General features: G+C 32.4%; 1 protein-coding gene across 1 annotated transcript; it reads right to left on the reverse strand.

The window, feature by feature from the left end:
- Positions 1-12,169: 12,169 nt before the first annotated feature.
- Positions 12,170-21,000, reverse strand: LOC130818931 (rhodanese-like/PpiC domain-containing protein 12, chloroplastic). Its single transcript, XM_057685208.1, has 8 exons — positions 20,647-21,000; positions 16,762-16,875; positions 16,578-16,669; positions 16,225-16,325; positions 16,017-16,127; positions 15,418-15,526; positions 15,284-15,334; positions 12,170-12,498 (listed from the first exon to the last, which is right to left on the reverse strand). Exons 1-8 carry the CDS (start codon positions 20,912-20,914, stop codon positions 12,418-12,420), a joined length of 927 nt encoding a protein of 308 aa, XP_057541191.1. The 5' UTR covers positions 20,915-21,000; the 3' UTR covers positions 12,170-12,417.
- Positions 21,001-22,543: the final 1,543 nt, after the last annotated feature.

A 22,543-nucleotide genomic window follows, 5' to 3' on the forward strand; every position in this document is an offset into this window, starting at 1 on the left:
TTATACAATATAATGTTGGATTTTAAACGATAACAATTATTTACAAAGTTTTGGTTTAAAAGGGTGAAAATCATAAATAGTAGTAATTGATATTATTGCTATAAATTATTTAGTGGTGTTATATATTGTTAACATCCTCATATGAAAATTTGAAAATGTTTGATTTGTCAAGGATTAGTAAATAAATAGAAATTAATTGCTATAAATCATTGAAAAGTTAATAGATAAGTAAACAGATTATAGTTTTGAACATAAATGATTCCAAAAACAATAACAATGACTCAACATGAATCAATTATTCTAAAAACACAATCCACCTAATGCATCAACTAATAAAATAAACTAAAAAGCATTGTCTATTAGAAGTAATAGATCAAATTTATTATAGGGTCCTTCTTCTTCACAACAATATGTTTTTTGCTAGTAGAACACTCAAGATCACTTATGTCATATATGTTGTCCAAACCTCTTTTAGTATTGATTTGATTCTCAACTGTCTTCTTATTTGTGGAATATTCACGGTCACTAATGTCAATGACCTTCTCCAATCCTCCTTTAATTGGTGTCGGAAATTTGCTATTTTCTGTTGTTGAGTCACAATTTTGCATTTTAAATAATTATGATCAATAATGTTTACATATACTTTTATGAACATATCATATCATACAAACTAAAAAAAATATTACCTGCATAATATCTTGATTCATAGAAGTGGAATGTTCTTTTGATTCAACAGAACTATCATTTTCCTTCTAATTGAAAAATTAACATTTAGTCATTTGGTAATTTAATTTTTATATGTAAATTGAATAAACTTGTATCATGAGAAAAAAGCTAATACCTTTTTGGAGTACAAACATTGGCAGAATTTTAAAATTAGCTCTTCATCATCGGTGAGCTCACTTACTGAATATGACTTGCTTTTTTTCTATGTTAAAGTATTTGTTAACTTTAAACACAAACAAATATTTTTTGTTGATGAGTTTTTCCAACTCCTCTGGAAACGTTTCAGTATCTCCATTCTATAAAAATAAAATGAAAATAATGGGACAAAAGTTATATTTTTTTATTTTTTTCAGAAAATATAATACTTCAATCTATTAATAATTACCTTAACCTGCTTATCAATTAACTCTTTAGTAGTAACTTGTAATTCATTCTTCACTTGTGAGTCAAAAAGAACAAAAGTGGATTGCCCAACACCATCCGAAACACGCACAAAAATCTTGTACCATTAAATCACATTGATGGAATTTAGATTAGTTGAGTGTATTGTTGAAATTTTACTTGTTTTACTGGTTAATCAATAGAAGTCAAAAGCCAAAAATTTTATGCAAATTATTTACCTTGGCTAAACAATTAGAATAGGTACTTTGCATGTAAGACAACTCATGGAACCATCTGACTCTTTTTGAACAGCATCATAGCATTTGTAACATGATGAATAAGACCATTTGTGCTCACAATCAATAGATGTGATTGTGCCATATGTGACATAGTAACCTTCTTGTAGTTCACAATTTGCATACAATTCAGTGGTTTAGTTATTTTGTATTTAAGATTATTAAAAATCAAAGTTGTAAATATAACCTTTTGCAGCAGCACTATATCCTTCAATTACACAGCCTCATGATTATGAAGAAATACTAATTCTGATGATTTTAAACTGTGATTAGACTCATCAAGCAATGACCGTTGAATTATTGAACCGTCGTTGAGTTTCCTTCTGTTGAATGAAATAAAACAGTAATTGATGGTGCATTTTTTTAGGTATTTTAATTTGGTACATGTTTATGCATTACTCTAGTTATATATGCCCCTCTAAATAATTCATCCGACATGTATTCTTATTGTATTTTATGCCATAAAATATTTTTACGGGCATGTACACGAATTTGGGGCTTGGTATTAATTTATAGATTTTTCAAATGCACAAACCAATTTACTAAGCCGCCATGCATAACTAAGGCAATGATGTTAGATCTGAGCCAATAAAAAAGCTTTAAATGATTTTTATACCTGTTTTTAAATTCATGCACTTCATGAATATCAGGTTCAATGGTGAGTCGCATTATGAACATGGAATTGGTCAATGATGTCGTACCTAATACATATGGATAAAGAGTTATTAAATAAGATAAGTATTTTCTTAATCATGCAACATTCAAACAGGTTATTTTAAAATGATTATTACCTTTCCATAATTTAACTTTTGCATATTGAATAATAATCACAAAAGATTTATTATTCTCTGATTTTGATACGTAACTATAAATTTCCTCTGCATATTGTTCCCAAAACCTTCCTGAAATTTGGTTGTTCCTACTTTAAACACAAATATTAAATAATTATTTAAACTCATTTTTTGTGTAATTTCATTTTAATAAAATATGATATTAAAATGACTTACTCCTCATCAATCAATTCAAGGTTGATTGATAATTTGAAACCATCATTTACATTACTATATGCAGTTACTTCTACAATTATGTTTATATAGAAGAAGTAAAAGGTTAATATTTATGCTTTTTAATGTTTTGCAATCAGTTCAATGTATTAGAATTGTTGGTAAACCTGTCAATACTGTCGTGTCATATTTCAAAGCAAGTATGTCATTGAAATTGGCAAGGTCTGTAGGAATAGTTATGTCACTGCATTTTCTTATGACAGAATTCTTGAGAAAAATTATCTTGTGATTGTGTTTAGTTGGTTTATAGTCTCCAATGTTTTCGGTCACTTTAAACCTTGTGATATAGTAATGCTCTCCCTCCTTGATTTTATCTTGATGAGCAGATAATACATACTTTGATATAATAGCTTGAATTCTAGTACCCTGTAAATTAACATTTTATCATCAGTTAAATAAATAGTAAACAAAACCAAAACATGTAACAAAGGGTTTTACAACATAAGAGAAAACTGAAACGCAATCTATGTCCATATAAAATTTACACAACTTAAGGTAAAATTTAAACTGAAATACGACTCTAACAAAATCTATGTTTCCAGGTGATCCTCACTCCACGATTCCCACGCATAACCTGCAACATAAGAATGCAAGAAAAACAAGGGAAAAACTCCCAAAATCAGGAAATTGAGTAATTCCAACTCTATCCCGTAAAACGATTAAGTTTGAAAATAATTTAAGAAAATAAAATATAATCAAATTGAAAATAATTTTAGAAAATAATATATAGCTGAGTTTAAAAGAAAAACAATTTCAGAAAACAATATGTATAATATAACATAAACCAATTTATTAATTTGATATTTAATAATGACAAACACATAATCAATTTTTAATTTGAGGGAACGAGAACGCCAGTAGGCCGAGACTTTACCCCTATACCTACTTCAACAAGAGGTCGTCACCCCAAATAATTCAATCCAGCAGAGTAGTCTCAGAGAACCCTAGTGTGCATACCCCTTCTACTTGGATCACAACAAATAGAAGGAAGACCAAACATCGTATCAAGTATCAAAAATAATAATACCTGTCGGCAGCTATACTAACCAAACAGGACAACCTGTTCATTACCCTTATACTTGGATCACAACAAATATAAGAGCTTCATTTCCCTCATGTTACACTTTACGTGATTTAATATATTTTAATAATTAGTCGCGAGCACACAAACATATAATCAAACATACATTATACATTTTATTTTTTTTGATCATAGATTTTCCCAAGAAAAATATATCTCAAGAATATTAAATTGCAATATTAATATCATAATATTTCTCCCAAATTCAATCGCATTTAATATTATTATTAAAATAATAATATAACTTTCATCAAAATAATATTATAAGTATTTCCCTTTCAAATTAACCGTATCTAATTTCGTTATCAAAATAATAATATAAATTTTATCAAAATAGTAATTATAAATTGAAAGTTTGACAAAAATAATAGTAAATATAATTTGAGAATATATAAAACATAATATCATACGAAATAATGTCATATCAAATCATGCACCCATTTAAACACATTGATTATCACTTAGCACATAATACTAACGGGATAGTCCTAATTAGATGGACATTGAGAATTACCTTGTCATGCGATCCTAGACAACGTACGCTCCTAATAATCTCTGTCTACGAATCGCTGTCTTTGATATCGAAATCTTGCGTTTTCTTGACTTGAATTTTTTAAGCAAATGGGAGATGGAGGAAGAGTTTGTAGGAGAAAAAGGAAGTGTGAGTAATAATGTGAATGAAATTAAGGGTAATTGGTTTAATTTATAATAGGTAAGTGAGGTTGGTTATAAGGTTTAGAGGGAGGAGTGGGAAGTTATTGTTAATGGGGAGTTATATTTTTTTTTTATTTTTAAAATTTCTGAAATTTACTTATTTATTTATTTATTATTATTTATAAAAAAACGGTTGTTACATACACTCTCCCTTAAAACAAAAGTTCGTCCTCAGACTTAAAGTTAACTACTGAAATTTTAAAAGAAAAACAAGATTGGACGGTTTTGATAGACTCGCATCACCCCCCCTATTTTAAAAAGTTTCGCCCACGAAACGCAACGTACCTGTTCGAACAGTTCGGGTTATCGCTTTCTCATGTCAACTTTGGTTTCCCTTGTGGCTTCTTCAGTTTGTTGGTTCGTCCATAATATCTTGACCAACTCAATTTCCTTGTTCCGGGTACATCTTGTTTTGGTATCAAGGATTTTTATTGGTTTTTTTTGAAAGGTAAGGGTTTCATCAAGTTAAATGGTTTCAGGTTGTATGATATGGGAAGGGTCATGGACATATTTTGGGAGTTGGGATACATGGAAGACATTGTGGACTTTGGCTAGGTTCATAGGTAGGGCTAATCTATAGGCTACTTCCCCAATTCGTTCCAATACTTCATAAGGACCTATAAAACGAGGACTCAATTTACCCTTCCTACCAAATCTCATGACACCCTTGGTTGGTGACACTTTGAGCAAAACTTTTTCACCTACTTCAAACTCTAATGCCCTCCTCCTTTTGTCTGCATACGACTTTTGACGATCTTACGCTCCCCTCATACGTTCTTGGATCATCCTTACCTTTTTTGTAGTCTCCTCAATCATGTCTGGTCCTAATCCCGGCGACTCATTAACATCATTCCAACATATAGGACTCCTACACTTTTTCCCATATAGGGCTTCGTAAGGAGCCATTCCTATGCTAGAATGAAAACTATTATTGAAAGAAAACTCTACATACATCAAATTATCCTCCCAAGATCCACCAAAATCCATAACACATGCTCTTAACAAATCCTCAAGAGTCTGAATCGTTCTCTCTATTTGACCATCTGTTGCTGGATGAAATGCAGTACTGAAGTTTAGTATCGTGCCTACTGCTTCTTGTAGCATCTTCCAAAACTTGGACAGAAATCTTGAATCTCTATCCGATACAATGTCCTTAGGCACACCATGCAATCTCACTACCTCTTGAAAATACGCGTCTGTCATCTGTTGCATTGTCCAAGTATTCTTCATAGCTATAAACCTTGCTGTTTTTGTTAATCGATCCACTATCACCCATATGGCATTCTTCCTTGTTTTTGACTTTGGCAATCCTACTACAAAGTCCATTGAAATCGACTCCCATTTCCATCCAGGTACTTCTAATGGTTGCAATTTTCCCCCCGGCTCCATATGTTGAATTTTTACCTTCTGACACGTTAGACACTTCGCCACAAAGCCTGCAACTTCACGCTTCATGTTAGGCCACCAAAAGTTCTTCTTAAGATCCTTGTACATCTTATCACCACCAGGATGTATTGAGTATGGCGAATTATGGGCTTCAGTCATAATCTTAGTCTTAAGTTCCTCGTCATGCGGTATGCACCATCTTCCTTTATACTTCATTACGCCATTTTCATCACTTTCGAACTCAGGTGCTTGACCATCCTCCTTCAACTTCTTCAATTTAGTTAACCAATTATTCGTAACTTGCTTCACTCTAAGTTCCTCAAAAATATCGAATTCAATCGTCATTCCATTCAATTGAGTACCCACATATCCATAATCTACCACTTCTAAGTTCATCCTACGAATCTCTTCATACAACTCATATGCTAAAATTAATGCATTCATTGTATGACTTGACTTCCTACTCAGAGCATCAGCTACTTTGTTTGCCTTTCCCTCACAATACTTCAAATCCAGATCATAATCCTTAATGAGTTCTAACCATCGTCTTTGTCTCATATTCAACTCCTTTTGAGTGTACAAGAACCTCAAACTCTTGTGTAACACCCGAATTTCCTCCCGTCCTTTACGGTTTCGTTAAGGGGTCGGAAATTCAGGGGTGTTACATCTTGTGATCAGTATAAATCTTGCACTTTACTCCAAATAAATAATGTCTCCAAAATTTCAATGCAAAGACTATAGCTCCTAATTCTAAGTCATGTGTGGGGTAATTCTTCTCATGCGGCTTAAGTTGTCCTGAAGCATATGCTACTACTTTCCCATCTTGCATCAACACACAACCTAGTGCATTCTTAGATGCGTATGTATAAACCTCATATTCTCCACTTTCATTCGGTAAGGTCAGCACAGGAGCAGAGGCAAGCCTTGATTTCAACTCTTGGAATGCCGCTTCACACTTCTCATCCCATTGAAACTTAGTGGTCTTCTTCATCAAATTAGTAATAGGTTGAGCGATTCTCGAGAAATTTTTCACAAATCTCCTATAGTATCCGGCTAGACCTAAGAAAATTCTCACTTCTGTCACATTAGTAGGTGTAGGCCAGTTCATTACTGCTTGAACCTTCGAGGGATTTACCATTACTCCATCCTTTGTAATTACATGCCCCAAAAATGCTACCTTTTCAACCAGAATTCACATTTTAAAAACTTGGCATACAACTTATTCTCTCTTAAAATCTCTAAAACTTTCCTCAAATAAGCCTCATGCTCTTCGCGATTCATAGAGTATACTAAAATATCATCAATAAAAACAACTACAAACTTATCCAAATAAGGCTGAAAAGTCCTATTCATAAGGTCCATAAAGACAGCAGGCGCATTAGTGAGTCCAAAGGGCATGACTGTGAACTCATAATGGTCATACCTCGTTCGAAAAGCTGTTTTGGCTATATCCTCTTCTGCAATTCGTAATTGATGGTAACCTGATCTCAAATCAATCTTTGAAAATACTCCTGCACCCCTAAGTTGATCGAATAGATCCTCAATTCTAGGAAGTGGATACTTATTCTTCACCGTCACACTATTTAAATCCCTATAATCAATACACAGTCTCATGTTCCATCTTTCTTCCTAACAAATAATACTGGGGCTCCCCAAGGTGATACACTTGGTCTTATATATCCTTTATCCAACAAATCCTCAAGTTGTACCTTCAACTCTTGCAACTCGGCAGGTGTCATCCTATAAGGTGCCTTTGAAATGGGTCTTGTTCCCGGAACTAAGTCAATCTTGAAGTCTAACTCTCTCACAGGTGGCATCTCTGGAACCTCATCTGGGAACACATCAACAAACTCCTTAACTACATGTATCTCTCCTAACTCGTCCTCTTTCATGCTCGTGTCCTTTACATGGCACAAATATACGGGGTAGCCTTTCCTAAGATGGGTCTGGAGATTCAAGGCGGAGATAAGCTTGGTCTTTGGTGGTTCGAAAGCAGTTTCTTGGAAGTTTAGTTAATATCCCTTAGGGCCTCTAAAGGTAATTCTCTGTTTAGCACAACGGATTTTAGCCTGATACTTCTTTAACCAATCCATCTCCAAAAACGAAATCGAGGCAACTAACAAAAAAACGAAAGATAACAAAAATATAATTAAAAAAAAATAACACACTACTACTAAGTACTTAAAAGTACTTCAAAACAATAAACCCATTGGTCCCCACTCTCATAATTTATTTTATTTTTTTGTAACTTACTTAAATTATTTTAAATAATTTTTTTTTACCTTGTACCATCTAACCTATTTTTAATTTAAGCCTTTTTAAACTTTAACTCCTAAACGACCCTAAGATTTGAGCAAAACAAACCTAAGCTACTGATACCACTTTGTAACACCCTCAGAGTAGGTCGGACTTTTGAAAACACCTTTAATGAAAAACATGAGCCAAAACCTACTCGTGGGAGTGTTACCGCCACATCTATTTCTAATAAAATAAATGTAAGGCTTAACGACTAAGAAATAACTTAATAACTTTAAATCCAACAACGGGTCTTACAATATAAGAGAAGACTGAAACGCAATCTATGTCCATATTAAATTTAAACAACTTAAGGTAAAATTTAAACTGAAATACGACTCTAACAAAAGCTATGTTTCTAGGTGATCCTCACTCCACGATTCCCACGCAATTAATAACCTGCAACATAAGAATGCAAGAAAAACAAGGGAAAAACTCCCAAAATCAGGAAATTGAGTAATTCCAACTCCATCCCGTAAAACGATTAAGTTTGAAAATAATTTAAGAAAATAAAATATAATCAAATTGAAAATAATTTTAGAAAATAATATATAGCTGAGTTTAAAAGAAAAACAATTTCAGAAAACAATATGTATAATATAACATAAACCAATTTATTAATTTGATATTTAATAATGACAAACACATAATCAATTTTTAATTTGAGGGAACGAGAACGCCAGTAGGCCAAGGCTTTACCCCTATACCTACTTCAACAAGAGGTCGTCACCCTAAATAATTCAAGCCAGCAGAGTAGTCTCAGAGAACCCTAGTGTGCACACCCCTTCTACTTGGATCACAACAAATAGAAGGAAGACCAAACATCGTATCAAGTATCAAATATAATAATACTTGTCGGCAGCTATACTAACCAAACAGGACAACCTGTTCATCACCCTTATACTTGGATCACAACAAATATAAGAGCTTCATTTCCCTCATGTTACACTTTACGTGATTTAATATATTTTGATAATTAGTCGCGAGCACACAAACATATAATCAAACATACATTATACATTTTATTTTTTTTGATCATAGATTTTCCCAAGAAAAATATATCTCAAGAATATTAAATTGCAATATTAATATCATAATATTTCTCCCAAATTCAATCGCATTTAATATTATTATTAAAATAATAATATAACTTTCATCAAAATAATATTATAAGTATTTCCCTTTCAAATTAACCGTATCTAATTTCGTTATCAAAATAATAATATAAATTTTATCAAAATAGTAATTATAAATTGAAAGTTTGACAAAAATAATAGTAAATATAATTTGAGAATATATAAAACATAATATCATACGAAATAATGTCATATCAAATCATGCACCCATTTAAACACATTGATTATCACTTAGCACATAATACTAACGGGATAGTCCTAATTAGATGGACATTGAGAATTACCTTGTCACGCGATCCTAGACAACGTACGCTCCTAATAATCTCTGTCTACGAATCCGCTGTCTTTAATATCGAAATCTTGCGTTTTCTTGACTTGAATTTTTTAAGCAAATGGGAGATGGAGGAAGAGTTTGTAGGAGAAAAAGGAAGTGTGACTAATAATGTGAATGAAATTAAGGGTAATTAGTTTAATTTATAATAGGTAAGTGAGGTTGGTTATAAGGTTTAGAGGGAGGAGTGGGAAGTTATTGTTAATGGGGAGTTATATTTTTTTTTTATTTTTAAAATTTCTGAAATTTACTTATTTATTTATTTATTATTATTTATAAAAAAACGGTTGTTACAATAGACTATTATGTAAAGTTGTATTTGCTAAACCTCTTCATCAATAAGAATTGTATGGATGCCATTCACTTCACCATTCTGCTCAAATGTTTTCCATTGATAAATTGCTTTGATTTTTATTCTCCATGTTCCGGTTTCTCCCACAATATTTTTAATCATGTGGTAGCTTCGAGCCATAGGGATAATTTGTGCTAAAAAACTGAAATGTTTGAAGTGTTTGAAAGGTGAATGATAAAGGGCTAAAATTTTTGAAGTGTTTGATAGGTAAATGATAAAGGGCTAAAATTTTTGAAGTGTTTGATAGGTGAATGACAAAGGGCTAAAATTATTGAAGTGTTTGATAGGTGAATGACAAAAGGCTAAAATTTTTGAAGTGTTTGATAGGTGAATGACAAAGGGCTAAAATTTTTCATGCATTTATAGCATAAAAGTAGGGCTAAATAATCCCTCAATTATGCGGAACGTGTTGCAGTTTTGCACAAAAGAATTTGTGTTGCTATTCTCACAAATATTTCGTTTCCCCAAATAGATCAACCCTAAAATTCAAATATATGTTTCCATACCTAATGCCATAAAAAGTTTTGTACAGATTTCATAGTATTCTAAATTGAGTAAATTATAAAATATATATTGCATCATATTATGTTAGTTTTGTATTATTCCTGAAGTTAATTTTGTTCTATTACCGAATTGAAAACCCTAAAAATAAAATCCTCTCCATTTTCCCCAAATAGAATCCTAAAGTTCAAATTTGAATTTTTTGATTTTCGCTCTACTTCAAATCTGTTTTCAAGTTCTCAAGTTATCAATTGGACTTCACTGATATTTTATTGGTTCTCTTGTGACTTGTCTGATTTAATATCTCAAATCAGTATAATTAATTTTAAAGTTTGGGTGAGAATTTTACAAACTGTGGTCTAAATTGCTTTATTCATGTTTTATAGAAGTGTTCATTCTGTTTTAACTCTTAAGTGTCTCAATTACAGACTGTGGTTGTTAGTAATTTTTCTGTATTTTAAAAAATGATATTGTAATTATACAGAATTCATTGACAATATTACAGAAAATTTGTAATTATATATTTTATACAGATTTTACAATATTCTAAAATATGTTTTCAAAGTCAATGCCATAAAAAGTTTTTAATGTATGCTTTCTCACAATAAAAAACTGATTCTACAGCTCTTAACAATTTTGAAAAATAATGTTTCTGTATTTTAAGAATTAATTTGGGCGGAAAATTATTGAAGGAGAGGCTGACATGTGTCAGTCTGTTTCTTCATTAGTATTCTTTATAGATTATAGATTATAGATTTATTATTATAAATAAGCTTCCAGTTAATTTTATTTTTTTCTCCATTATACTTATCACATTACACTTTCCTAAAACTTAGATGTATAAAAATAAATAAATCATCATAGGTAGATCTTCTATGTGCCTTTTCCTTTAAAAGAGGAGAGATAGAAAAAAATTGATATTATACCTCTAAGGGGTCGCTTAAATTGAGAATAAATATTTAAGGGATAAATAAAAGTCAAACTAGGAAACAAAGTTAGTTAGATAGATGATTAAAGAAATTTGATTGTTAGAAAGGTGGAAGAATTAATTATAAGGTAATGAAAAATGGAGAAATAAGCAATTAATTCTCTTATTATGAATATAAATTTACCCTAAGGGAGGGTAGCAGAATTCTTTACTTTTAGATGAACGAAATCAACCTCTTTTTTTATTCATCTTTTATGATTTACTCTCATTCAACCTCTATCGCAATTATTTTAATAACTTCATTTGCATATGTAAATACCTTTATTACATTAGTTTAATTTTTTTAATCCCTTAAATATTTATTCTCAATACAAATGAATCCCAAAAATTTGAAAAAAAAAGACAATTAAACAACTTATTTCCCAAAATAAGCTCCGTAAAAACTTTTTTCCCAAAATAAGCGTCCGTACATCCAAACCTAGGTTTGGTAAGAGTCGCTGTTAGTAACAGCGAAAAAGAAAAAATTTAAAAGCCCAAAGTCGGTGTTACTAACAGCGACTTTAAGGTTAACTGTTAACTCCTTCACCTCGTCAGCTGGAATAAGGAAGTAACTGAAAACTGAAAACTTAAAACGCATTAAGTCGTTGTTACTAACAGCGACTTAAAATTTAAAATATATATATATATATATATATATATATATATATATATATATATATATATATATATATATATATATATATATATATATATATATTTTTAAGTCGCTGTTAGTAACAGTGAATGATCCCCAAGGCTAGGCTTGAATGTACGGACGTTTATTTTGGGAATTAAGTTTTCACGGAACTTATTTTGGGAAATAAGTTGTTTAATTGTCTTATTTTTTTCAAATTTTCACGAATCCCAACGAATATAATGTGGAGGCGATATAAGACGTAACAAAAATTCGGGAGTAGTTTCAATGATCAAATTAGCATATATATATATATATATTATATATTATATATGCATATCTCCAATGTCATCATACAATTTCATGACACTACACTATACCAATGGCTAGATAAAGCAAAAGGGAGGCCAAAAAAATTCCACCAACAATTTCAGCTCCATAAAAATGGAGCTCGGTCGACACACTAACTTAGCATGCTAGGCGAGCAGATGTGCAAGTCGAAAACTAAATCCTGGATAATCCTTTGGTTGTGCTACTGCTACTTCTTAGTTTCCTAATAAGTTGGAACTGAAGGATCAACATTCACAGCATAAGCATGAATACCACCAGCTACATTGAACACTTTCTTGAATCCCTGAGCAAAAAAGATTTGAATCAGCCCACCAAAAGAAACAAAACACTCTTCAGAAAACCAAAAGATCAAAATCCCTACGAGATCTCTCCTCAAATGGGCTGTACAAAAACTTAACATACAAACACAAGGAATAGAAAGAAGAGATCAGTCGGACGAGTTTCCAATTAGTACTCGAACCTAAAACAGTAAGATAGACTTCAAGGGGACACAAAGAAAATGGGACTTCGGATTCTCTATACAAGGACAACAACTCCTTAAAAAACATAGGATAGCAGAAGATCTTAAACGTAAGAATCTTTCGCTCAACTAATCATATCAGAATTTGTCGAAAGCTCAAAATATGAATAAACTACCTTTCCTCGTGATCATACGGAGACTGCAGTAACTAATTCGATATTTTGTAATCCTTTCATTCCACATTAGTCGACGTGTTAGGATTTGTGTATTAGTTAATGCATAAGTTTGACGATTAATACTTCCAATTACATTAACGGGGTTGTTCGACAATTGATTGTTGGTTATTAATTGGATAGGTTGACCAGCTTGTAGAATTGGTGGTTTTGTTAGTTGTTAGAGCTGATTGCTGAGGGGGAAGTTTGGTAAAATTATTATGTAAAAAGCAAGCCAAAAGCCAATGAAAAAAATTGCTTAGAGCAACTTTTATTTTCGAAGATTTTTCATTTTTGATTTCTTATAGTTTAAAAGTCATTTAACAAATAAATTTTTTTAGTTATTTAATCAATCAACTAGTCAAAGATCAAAAGTCAATTAAGAAGCTATATAAAAATCCAATCACTAAACACCACCAAAGTAAAACTTACAGAAGTACATTATAAATATGCATTATGAAGAATCTGAGAAAATAGAATATTCAATCATTTTTTTAAATAATAGAGAAAATAGCAATAAGGGTTAGATGACTTAGATCAGCAGATAGGAATCAGTCTACTTCACTAAATAAGATGAAACTGGAAAGGAGCGGTTTTTAATATATAAGTACTAAAAACATGCCAGCAGTAGCACCATTCCACAAACACTGTAAAACTAGTCATTAATGGCAATGCTACGTAGACTCTTGATTTCACCCAAGTATGTCACATCCTCAAGCAAAATGAATTTGGACACTTGAAACTTCATCTTAGACCAAAAATGTTAAATTTTTTCATGCACCAAGAGTAATCAAATGATGCACTTAGTGACAGGCATCCATGTTCCACTCGAGCACTCTAATGAAAGTGTCATGCGGAGACCTCCTAAATTGCCAGAATCACATAGATAATAAACTACACCACTCGAAATCCATAAAGCTAGCCCATAAAAGCTACTCCATCCTTTCCCAATAGAAACTATTTTATAGTAATACATGCATGACTCAAGTTCATGGTTCCAATCCGTTAAGGGAGGACTCTATTTTTGCTATGTACTTGATAAAGCTGATAAAGAACAGGGTTGCAACATACGAGGATGTCTAGCTTGTGAGGGGAATATATAGGCATGAATGAGAAGGTAAAGAACGTGCATGCACACGACCAAGGAACGTGAAATGAGAGATGCAAATGAAGTTAGACGTGATCAAGTGAAGATGATTCTGTGAGTGAAACTGTGCATGCAAGTTAACATGTGGATGAATTCGTGCAGGCAAGGAAGTGATGAACTGTCATGTGGGTCATCCGCTCACGCTACCCATAACAAGTAGTTGACGGATTAGCACCGAGTCCACACTCCCCCATCTTGAGCACAATTTAAATGTCCTTAAGAGTTTAATTTATATTTCAAATTAAAGATTTTCGTTAATAACACAATATGTGGCCTGTTACATGTGTTGGTTAATTATTTCAATAACTTTTCAGATAGTAATAGTCTATATATGATTGTTAAATCATTATATACCTACACCTAATATGAATAACATAGAAGTTCGAAGATTGTGGATTATCAAAAACTGAGTTCAAGAACAAATAACAGTTCAAATGTTGAGCATAAAACTCTTTTCTCTTTTATCAAATATTAACTGTCACAAGATTTATTTTATTTGTTCACTGAATATTGGGAGCACGATGTATGCCCAGACGATACAGAGCAACTAATGATAGATCTGATCTCACAATACACTACACTATAGCTGCCCACACATCTAGTTCGTTGGAAAGTGCCTGTTATCCTAGATTACACACTCCACATCCAGCACACAGTCCCCATATGAACTATTTCCATTCATCCCACCAACTCATTTATCTCCTCCACCTCATTCATCACTTCCTACACCCCGTTTACCCACATATCGATGTCAAGCTTCATCACTTAATTCCATTAGAGAGGGATCTACCCTGAGTTCCCTCCACTGTTGGTCCAAGAAAACGAGGACACCGACGTTTAGGTTTAAGATCAAGTGGAGATAACTGAGCTTTCAAGAGCGAAAATATCCTTAGAATGGGTTTTCAACCTTTGAATGTTGGTGAGAATATCTCTAAATTTGGAGTTAAGTCTCATATTTGGCAAGAATAACCCTTATATTTCGACTACAATTACTATTTTTCAATGTTACAGGTTCATACTTCGGTTGAAGAATTCAAATCTCTTTTTAGTCTAAATTTGTTCGATTAAATTCTAAATATGTCAAGCTCATTCTGGTGTAGGGCACATTTTATTGTAAGCTATTTCCATGATATTTAATGTGATTAAACATTAACAAGCAATGAAATAATATAGGAGTTAATTCTAGACAGCAAAAATGGAACCTGACTATGTGAGAACTAAGGACAAGTATATATAGTAGAGTGTTTACCTGTGTCTGCAACCATCTAGCAACCTGCAATGACCGCACTCCATGGTGGCACTGTATTCAATAACTTGAATTAGCATAGCAGATAAAAGAATCAGAGAAACTATGAGGAATCATATGAGAAAAGGAATACCAACCATAACATAAGTATCTTTTTCAGGATCAAACTTGGTCGTTATCTCTGGTCCCCAGCTTCCAAACTGCTGAAGAGGAAGAACTTGAAAACCTGGTAAAGATGCTCTAGCACTGCACATAATTTTTTATACTCTGTCAATAAAGCAAAAATTTCCATGTATGGGGAACAGATCAGTCCACATATGCACCCAAGATGAGATGAAAAACAGAAAACTGAAAGAAAAGTGTTGACAGTTATCCATTATTTTTACAAGAAAATGGAAAATGGGTTTAACATTTAATCTAGTACAAAACATTGTCCACAACACTGTATCATGACTGTATTGTAAAACTTTTCAAGCTTAACATGACCAAAACATAGGCTGAGACAATCGCAAAACCATCTGCATAGACCACGAAAGTCGTTTAATGAGTGTAATCGCGAGTAGAGCTGCAATTTTTCTCTATGAATTCATGAATATAGAAAATAAAGTGCCAAAGCAGTGTTCAAGTCAAACTTTATAGGGATTATAATAATGAGAAGGAATGCAAAAACTCAAGAGGGATGAATGGAATACATGAAAATGAAATCATGAAAAAGAGCACCATAAAAGATACATACACTTCCTCTGGCTCTCGAACATCAATCAGCTGTGCCTCTTCTGTAAAACTGGGATCGTGCAATCTCTCATGCAGCTCACCAGGTTGAATTTCACCAAGCAACAATTGTTCCCTAAAACAATGTCAACAATACAAAGGTGAAAAATTAAGTAAATAATCCAGTAACATTTATGAGTTTTGATGAAGCAAAACTTCAGTTAGAAGAATACCTCTCAGATAAGACTTGCAGCAAGTGCCATCCAAATTTTGTTTTACATCTAACAATTGCGTCCAGTGGTGCAGAAAATGCAGCCTCTTCAAATTCTGGTACCTGAGATCAAAATGATGTTTCAAATCAGCATGAAGATGAGAAAAATTGTTCAAACAAAATCATTAAGGATCAAGAAAGATGTCTTCAAAAAGAAAAGTACCAAAGTAAAATGGCTCTGAAGAAAGATAGTGTAATAAACGCGGGAAACAATATAAGGGCAATAACTGAGAAATGCAATTCCTTCATCATTATAACCCATCAAAAAAGCTTTTCCAAAAATTTTTTACAAAGGTACCTACACAAATACCATACCATTTGTCCTCTTCGGACCCAACCAAGAACGCCACCATCTTCTTTTGACGGGCAAATAGAGTATTCCACAGCAAGACCACTCAAATCCTCCCCTGGCATACAGCAACAAAATTCAGCATAACCATCAATCCGGTCGACACACAGAATCACTTCATTCACTTGCATAATAACTGCTGAAGCATACCTCCTGCAATCCTTTTCTGAAGTTCCACTAGAAGATTCAGGTCATTTTCTTTAACAAGCAAGTGCTGCACCAATATTTCCCTATCACCAGTGGAGTAACTTCCAGAACTAAATGCTGCAATAAAACACACTCAGAAATGACCTATTTAAACCAAGTCACATTCCTTGTACTCTATCTTAATCGGAAAGGACATTTATCTTCAGCGGAGGTTCTAAGGGTATACGAGGTGTCTAACCGCACAAGGCCCCCAAAATTAAGGGCCTCTTATATAAAAAAAATATATAAAGTGAATCAGCAACTTAGAGTAGAAAACCTGGTAAGCTTTTTACTATGTAAATGCGTTGTACAGAACTCCGTGAACTTAATTTTTTGAAAATAGGCATGCAATTTACTGCTATCTTGTTATCCTCCTAAGACGAGACCTTGACCCTCTTAATTTTCTTTCTTCTCAAACATAGCTGAAGGCCTAAATCTTCAAGCAACTCTCCAATCTTTGTTACGCCTCTTTAATTCTTTGATATTCCCAATCATATTGTTCCTTTTATCATTTTCGAAAAATATGTGTTGGTTTTCACTTTCATACATCTACTTGATGTTTTTATCACATTAATATCTTACAGAAATTTTACTACGAGGGGATTGATTTTCTTTGCTAAAAAAAAAAGGTATACTCTAGATTGTATTTTAACTTTTAGGTTCAAATCTTATTTAATCAAATAAATTTCTCATTAAAATTATTAATTGAAGGCCCATTTTACAAAATAATGAAACTAGAAACAGAGTCTCCGTGATCTTTGCTTCACCCTTGGTTATCTTCCCTCCACTTACAAAAATTCTCTCCCCATTGATATAACATTGGCATTAAAAGAAGGAATAGCAAGAAAGACAATAGTTTTACGCTGTTACTTATCGAGTTTTGAATATGAAACCAATCCAAGTGTCCAGATCAGCTATTTAATAGAAAATTTCAATGCTTTTGGTTCTATGTGGCATTGAGTCTAATTGAGTTGAGTTTTCGTTTCCGAACTTGAGGTGAAATTAACAGTTTAGGTGACAAGTGTAAGGACAATGTTGGATGTCCATACTTGAGGTAAAATGAAAGACAGGGGCGGAGCAAACAATTCCAAGGCCCTATTTATTTTTCATTAATTTCCAAAATTGAGGCCCTTTATAATTAAACTTTAAAAAAAACTTTTTTTTAAACTTAAATTAAGTTGTTAAAAATTAAACTTTCTTCTTTAATGTTAAAATGGAAGAGAATAAATAGTAATAGATTGATGAACAATAATAGAAAGAGTAAAAATTTGAAGGGTTGAAAAATTTTAAAATAAATTGTTGATTATTTTTATGAATCAAGTTAGTAATAATTGATACTCGATCAATGTGTAAACATTGTAGGAAAGAAGAATATCAGTAGAATATTTTATTTTATATTTTATTTTATTCTAATTTAGTTTCGTTAATTTTAATATTCTGTAATATTTTTGTTTCCTTATTAGATGGTCAAATTATGTATAAATAAAGATGTTCCTCTCATTGAATAATTTATACAAATCCAATATTCACCAAATTAAACCTAAATCGAATTCCACACTGAATTTCTACATGGTATCAGCGCCGTAAGGTTTTCATGGACGGAAAAACTCTATCGGTATTTTATCATTGATCATAATCGACCAAAATCGATCCAAACAAAAACCAAATCAAAACAAAACCAATCAAAGTAAACCAAATCAAAAACAAAACTAAACCAGGACCATGATTTCCATGGCACAAATGGAACAAATGTTTCAACTAAAAAAGACCCAAAAACTTGAACAACCAATCCAAATTGAAAAACTAAACTACCAAAATTACACCACGTGGTGTAAACAAATGAAAACAGAAATTGGTGATCGGGGAGGCTCAACCATATCACCGCCATATCTCCATCCACCACAAATCCACAATGGGTTCAGAATAATTGTATGGTGATCTCATGGATCATCAATAATATCGACTGCGACCTTGTAGAATATTTTCTTGACTACACTACCTCCGCTTGAGATTTATGGACAAGAATCCACTTCATTCTCTGACCCGTTTCGCTACCTCCAGTTGATGAGACCATTCAATGTGAGGTCGCGAGGGGGAGAAATATGGTAGAAAAGACATCATCGGGATTGAATCCCTCAGAATATTAAAATCCAAATCTTAAAATAAACCCAGAAAATTCAAGACAAGCAAACCTAGAAAACCCATATTCAAAATCGAACTCAAAAGATAATGGCCCTCACCGGAATTTAGAAAACAAAGGTAAAAGGGAAAGAAAAAATTTGATGTTAGAAGGAGATGAAGAAAAGCAACTGAAAGTTATGGAGAGAGAAATGGGGTTGGAATAATAGGGGCATGTAAGAAATTTCAATTATGGAAATCCAAATTGACGTGGAGGACAAAATCCAAAGTCCAAATTTTTGACCAAATAATAAAATCAATCAACTCAATTTGTTTCTTGACCTTTTAACCCGAAAAATTAAAAATCAATTATGAAGAATTTGCCGAAGAAATTATCAAAATGTCCTATGTAAAATCAAAAGATCAACTAGTGGATTTTCTGATCAAGGCAATTGGCTCAAAAGCATTGAAGAATATTTTTGGCAAGTTCAGTCTCGGTGATCCCAAGAAATTATCAAAATGTCCTATGTAAAATCAAAAGAAGAATATCAGTAAAATATTTTATTTTATTCTGATTTTTTTTTCCTTCATTTTAATATTCCGTAATATTTTTGTTTCCTTATTAGATGGTCAAATTATGTATAAATAGAGGTGTTCCTCTTATTGAATAATTTATACAAATCCAGTATTCACCAAATTAAAACCAAACCGAATTACGCACTATGAATTTCTTCAAACATTAAATGAGATAAGAAAAAATATTTGTAAGGTAAAGAGTTATTTTGGAAAGAGATAATAAAAGGAGAGAAAAAATGTAATCAATAGGTTTTGAACATATGACCATCGATATATTAAGTAAAACTCTTACTAACTACTCTACTACAATAGTATGTTATTCTAATATAATTTTTTAATATGAGGCCCTTTATATTCGGGGGCCCTATGCGGTTGGGCACCTCGCACGGCCCCAGAACCGCCCCTGATGAAAGATGGCATAGCTCTCTTAATTCTTACCATTAGGTTGTCGGAGCTAAAAGGTGGTAATGGGAAGTATCTATAGGTTAATTTTCATAAAACATAACATGTCATTGTCACGGTAATGAAACATTCATCGTAAGAAAGTTTTTTTTCACAATTTTTCATTATCACCCGTTACTATCCCTCTCAATGGTATTTACTTCACTGAAATGAATATTGTAAGAAAATGAGAAGTTTAAATTAGAACAAGCATGATCATTAATATTTTCAAGAGACTTTTCTACCAAAATTAAACTCTATCATTTAATACGACAACCAAATGGTCTGTTAAGGTAAGGCAATGTTGGGTGTCCCATAATGAGACCAACTCAAATTTGGACTTAGATTTTTCCGTGATCGATCGTATAAGTTTTGGTGATCAATTATTCAATAGAAACAACATTTCATTATCCAAAATCCCATGGTATATGGATCAGATGTAAACAACCTTACTTTCTTAGAGATTAAGGTTAATTCCAATTGACCCTTGCTTGTGGTAACAAAGAGAGTGTAAAACTTAAACATATACCTAACATTGCAGTTTGATATACCACGAAATCAAATCAAAAACCACAAAATTGAGCATGAATGAATCAAGAAAACAAAAAATGGAACGGAATTAAACTCCAATAAATAATCAAGAAATTAAGCCATTAGGATATCATATTCAAAATCAAGGATTAGACAACAAAAAACAAAAAAAAAATCTATTACCTTTGAAAGAAGAAGGACCCATCATTGTTAGGTTAGAGTTGAACCAACCGAGAGGTGAAGGAACAGAAAGACTTGAGGAAATGCGGGAAAAAAACTTTGAAGAATTGAATAAAGTCGAGGAAATTGATGAAGTAGTAGTGAAATTGATGCTTTTGAATTGAAGTTTTTTAGGGTTTTTAGAAGAAGAAAGTGGGAAAATTGAGAGTGAGAATGATGATATTGCAATGGAGGGGAGATGATGATGAGAGTAAGATGCCCTGCTTAACATGTTTGCAATTTAGATTTGTGTTTGGATGTTAAAAAAAAACAAGAATTAAAATTTAGAGCTATATAAAGCATGCTATATTGCCATGGGGTATTTACGACTATTTGGTTAAGGTTACTCATTGATGTTAAAGGAAATTATTTACGGTCTAAGTTTTCATGATATATACTTTCTCTGTTCTGTTTTAATTGTAACATAAGGATTTGGCATAGTTTTTAAGAACAGTTTTTTTAATGTGTAAAATTGCTATTTTATCTTCAGTAAAGTAGCTGGATTTTTTTAATGCTAAATACCCTGTACAGCAGCTAAAATATGGAAATAGTATAATAATACTTTCAATGCCCCCAATACAGCAGTTAAAATATGGAAACAGTACAATAATGCTTTCAATGCCCCCAATTCAGCAGCTAAAATATGGGAACAGTACAATAATGCTTTCAGTGCCCCCAATGCAATAGCTAAAATATGGGAAAAGGATTAAGTGTACAAAAGTTTTCCACCAAAATTAATAAAATTTGGGAGGAAAAAATAAAGTTTTCCACCAAAATCAAGATACACATTTGAAGTCTATATAAATACTTCACTTCTTCCCCACAGCATCTTCTACTCTTTGTGCATTTACTTCATAATCTTTAGGGTCTAACCCGATCTTAATCATCAACTCTGAAAAACCAAGAACCACAAGCAACAGTTAAGTAATTAGGGGGGAAGGGGGTTCTATCCATTACTAATTTACACAATTCACACACCTGCACAATGTCATTCAAGTGTTGAAGATTTATCAAAGCAAGGAAGATGGATGAAAATGCAAACTTTGATGAGAATTTCGACCCGGATATGGAGGTATTCATTTCTTATTTTGAAAACCTTGATATAATGGATGATTATGATATTTATGAAGATTACACAAGTGAAACATATGGGAATGTAGATGTCAGTTTCAACTTGAGTTTAACTACCTGTCAATCTCATTCAAACCCACAACAAGCACGATTTGAAGCTCTAGATGAACCAGAACAGCAGCGTAATGAACATGATGAACAACATAGTGAACAACCAGAAGCACAATTAAATGAAGCTCAACCAGTACCACAGACCAATGAATCAGAACCACAGACCAATGAGCCAGAACCATAGACCAATGAACAAAGAGAACCAGATTTACAAGAAGCTGAAGCAGAACAAGCACAGACCCGACGTAAGGAAGTAAGCATTGAAACCAAAAAGTTAATTATTCAAAAGTTAAGTTGTCTTTGTGAACCAGCAACTAGAACATTGCCTAAGGGATCTATATAAAGGCAACTGCACTTGCAAATAATGTTTCACGGTGGACGGTTTAGAAACTTTGGGAGAGTGCCAAAAATGCAATGGCCAATGGTGATGTTATTGATGTTAGTAACAAGAAGAGGGGAAGGGTAGGAAGGAAAAAAAATGGTTTTAATATGGATATACTCAATGCCATCCCAATTGAGAAAAGAACCACAATTAGGTCAATTGCTAATGAAATGAAAATGAGACATTCACAAGTATATAGAATGTTAAAATCAGGAGATCTTAGATCCCACACAAATTCCATCAAACCAAAGCTTTCACATGAACACAAACTTAGAAGACTTACCTTCATTTTGTCTC

The sequence above is a fragment of the Amaranthus tricolor genome, chromosome 7 (genome assembly GCF_026212465.1).
Source record: "Amaranthus tricolor cultivar Red isolate AtriRed21 chromosome 7, ASM2621246v1, whole genome shotgun sequence".
NCBI classification, from domain to species: domain Eukaryota; kingdom Viridiplantae; phylum Streptophyta; class Magnoliopsida; order Caryophyllales; family Amaranthaceae; genus Amaranthus; species Amaranthus tricolor.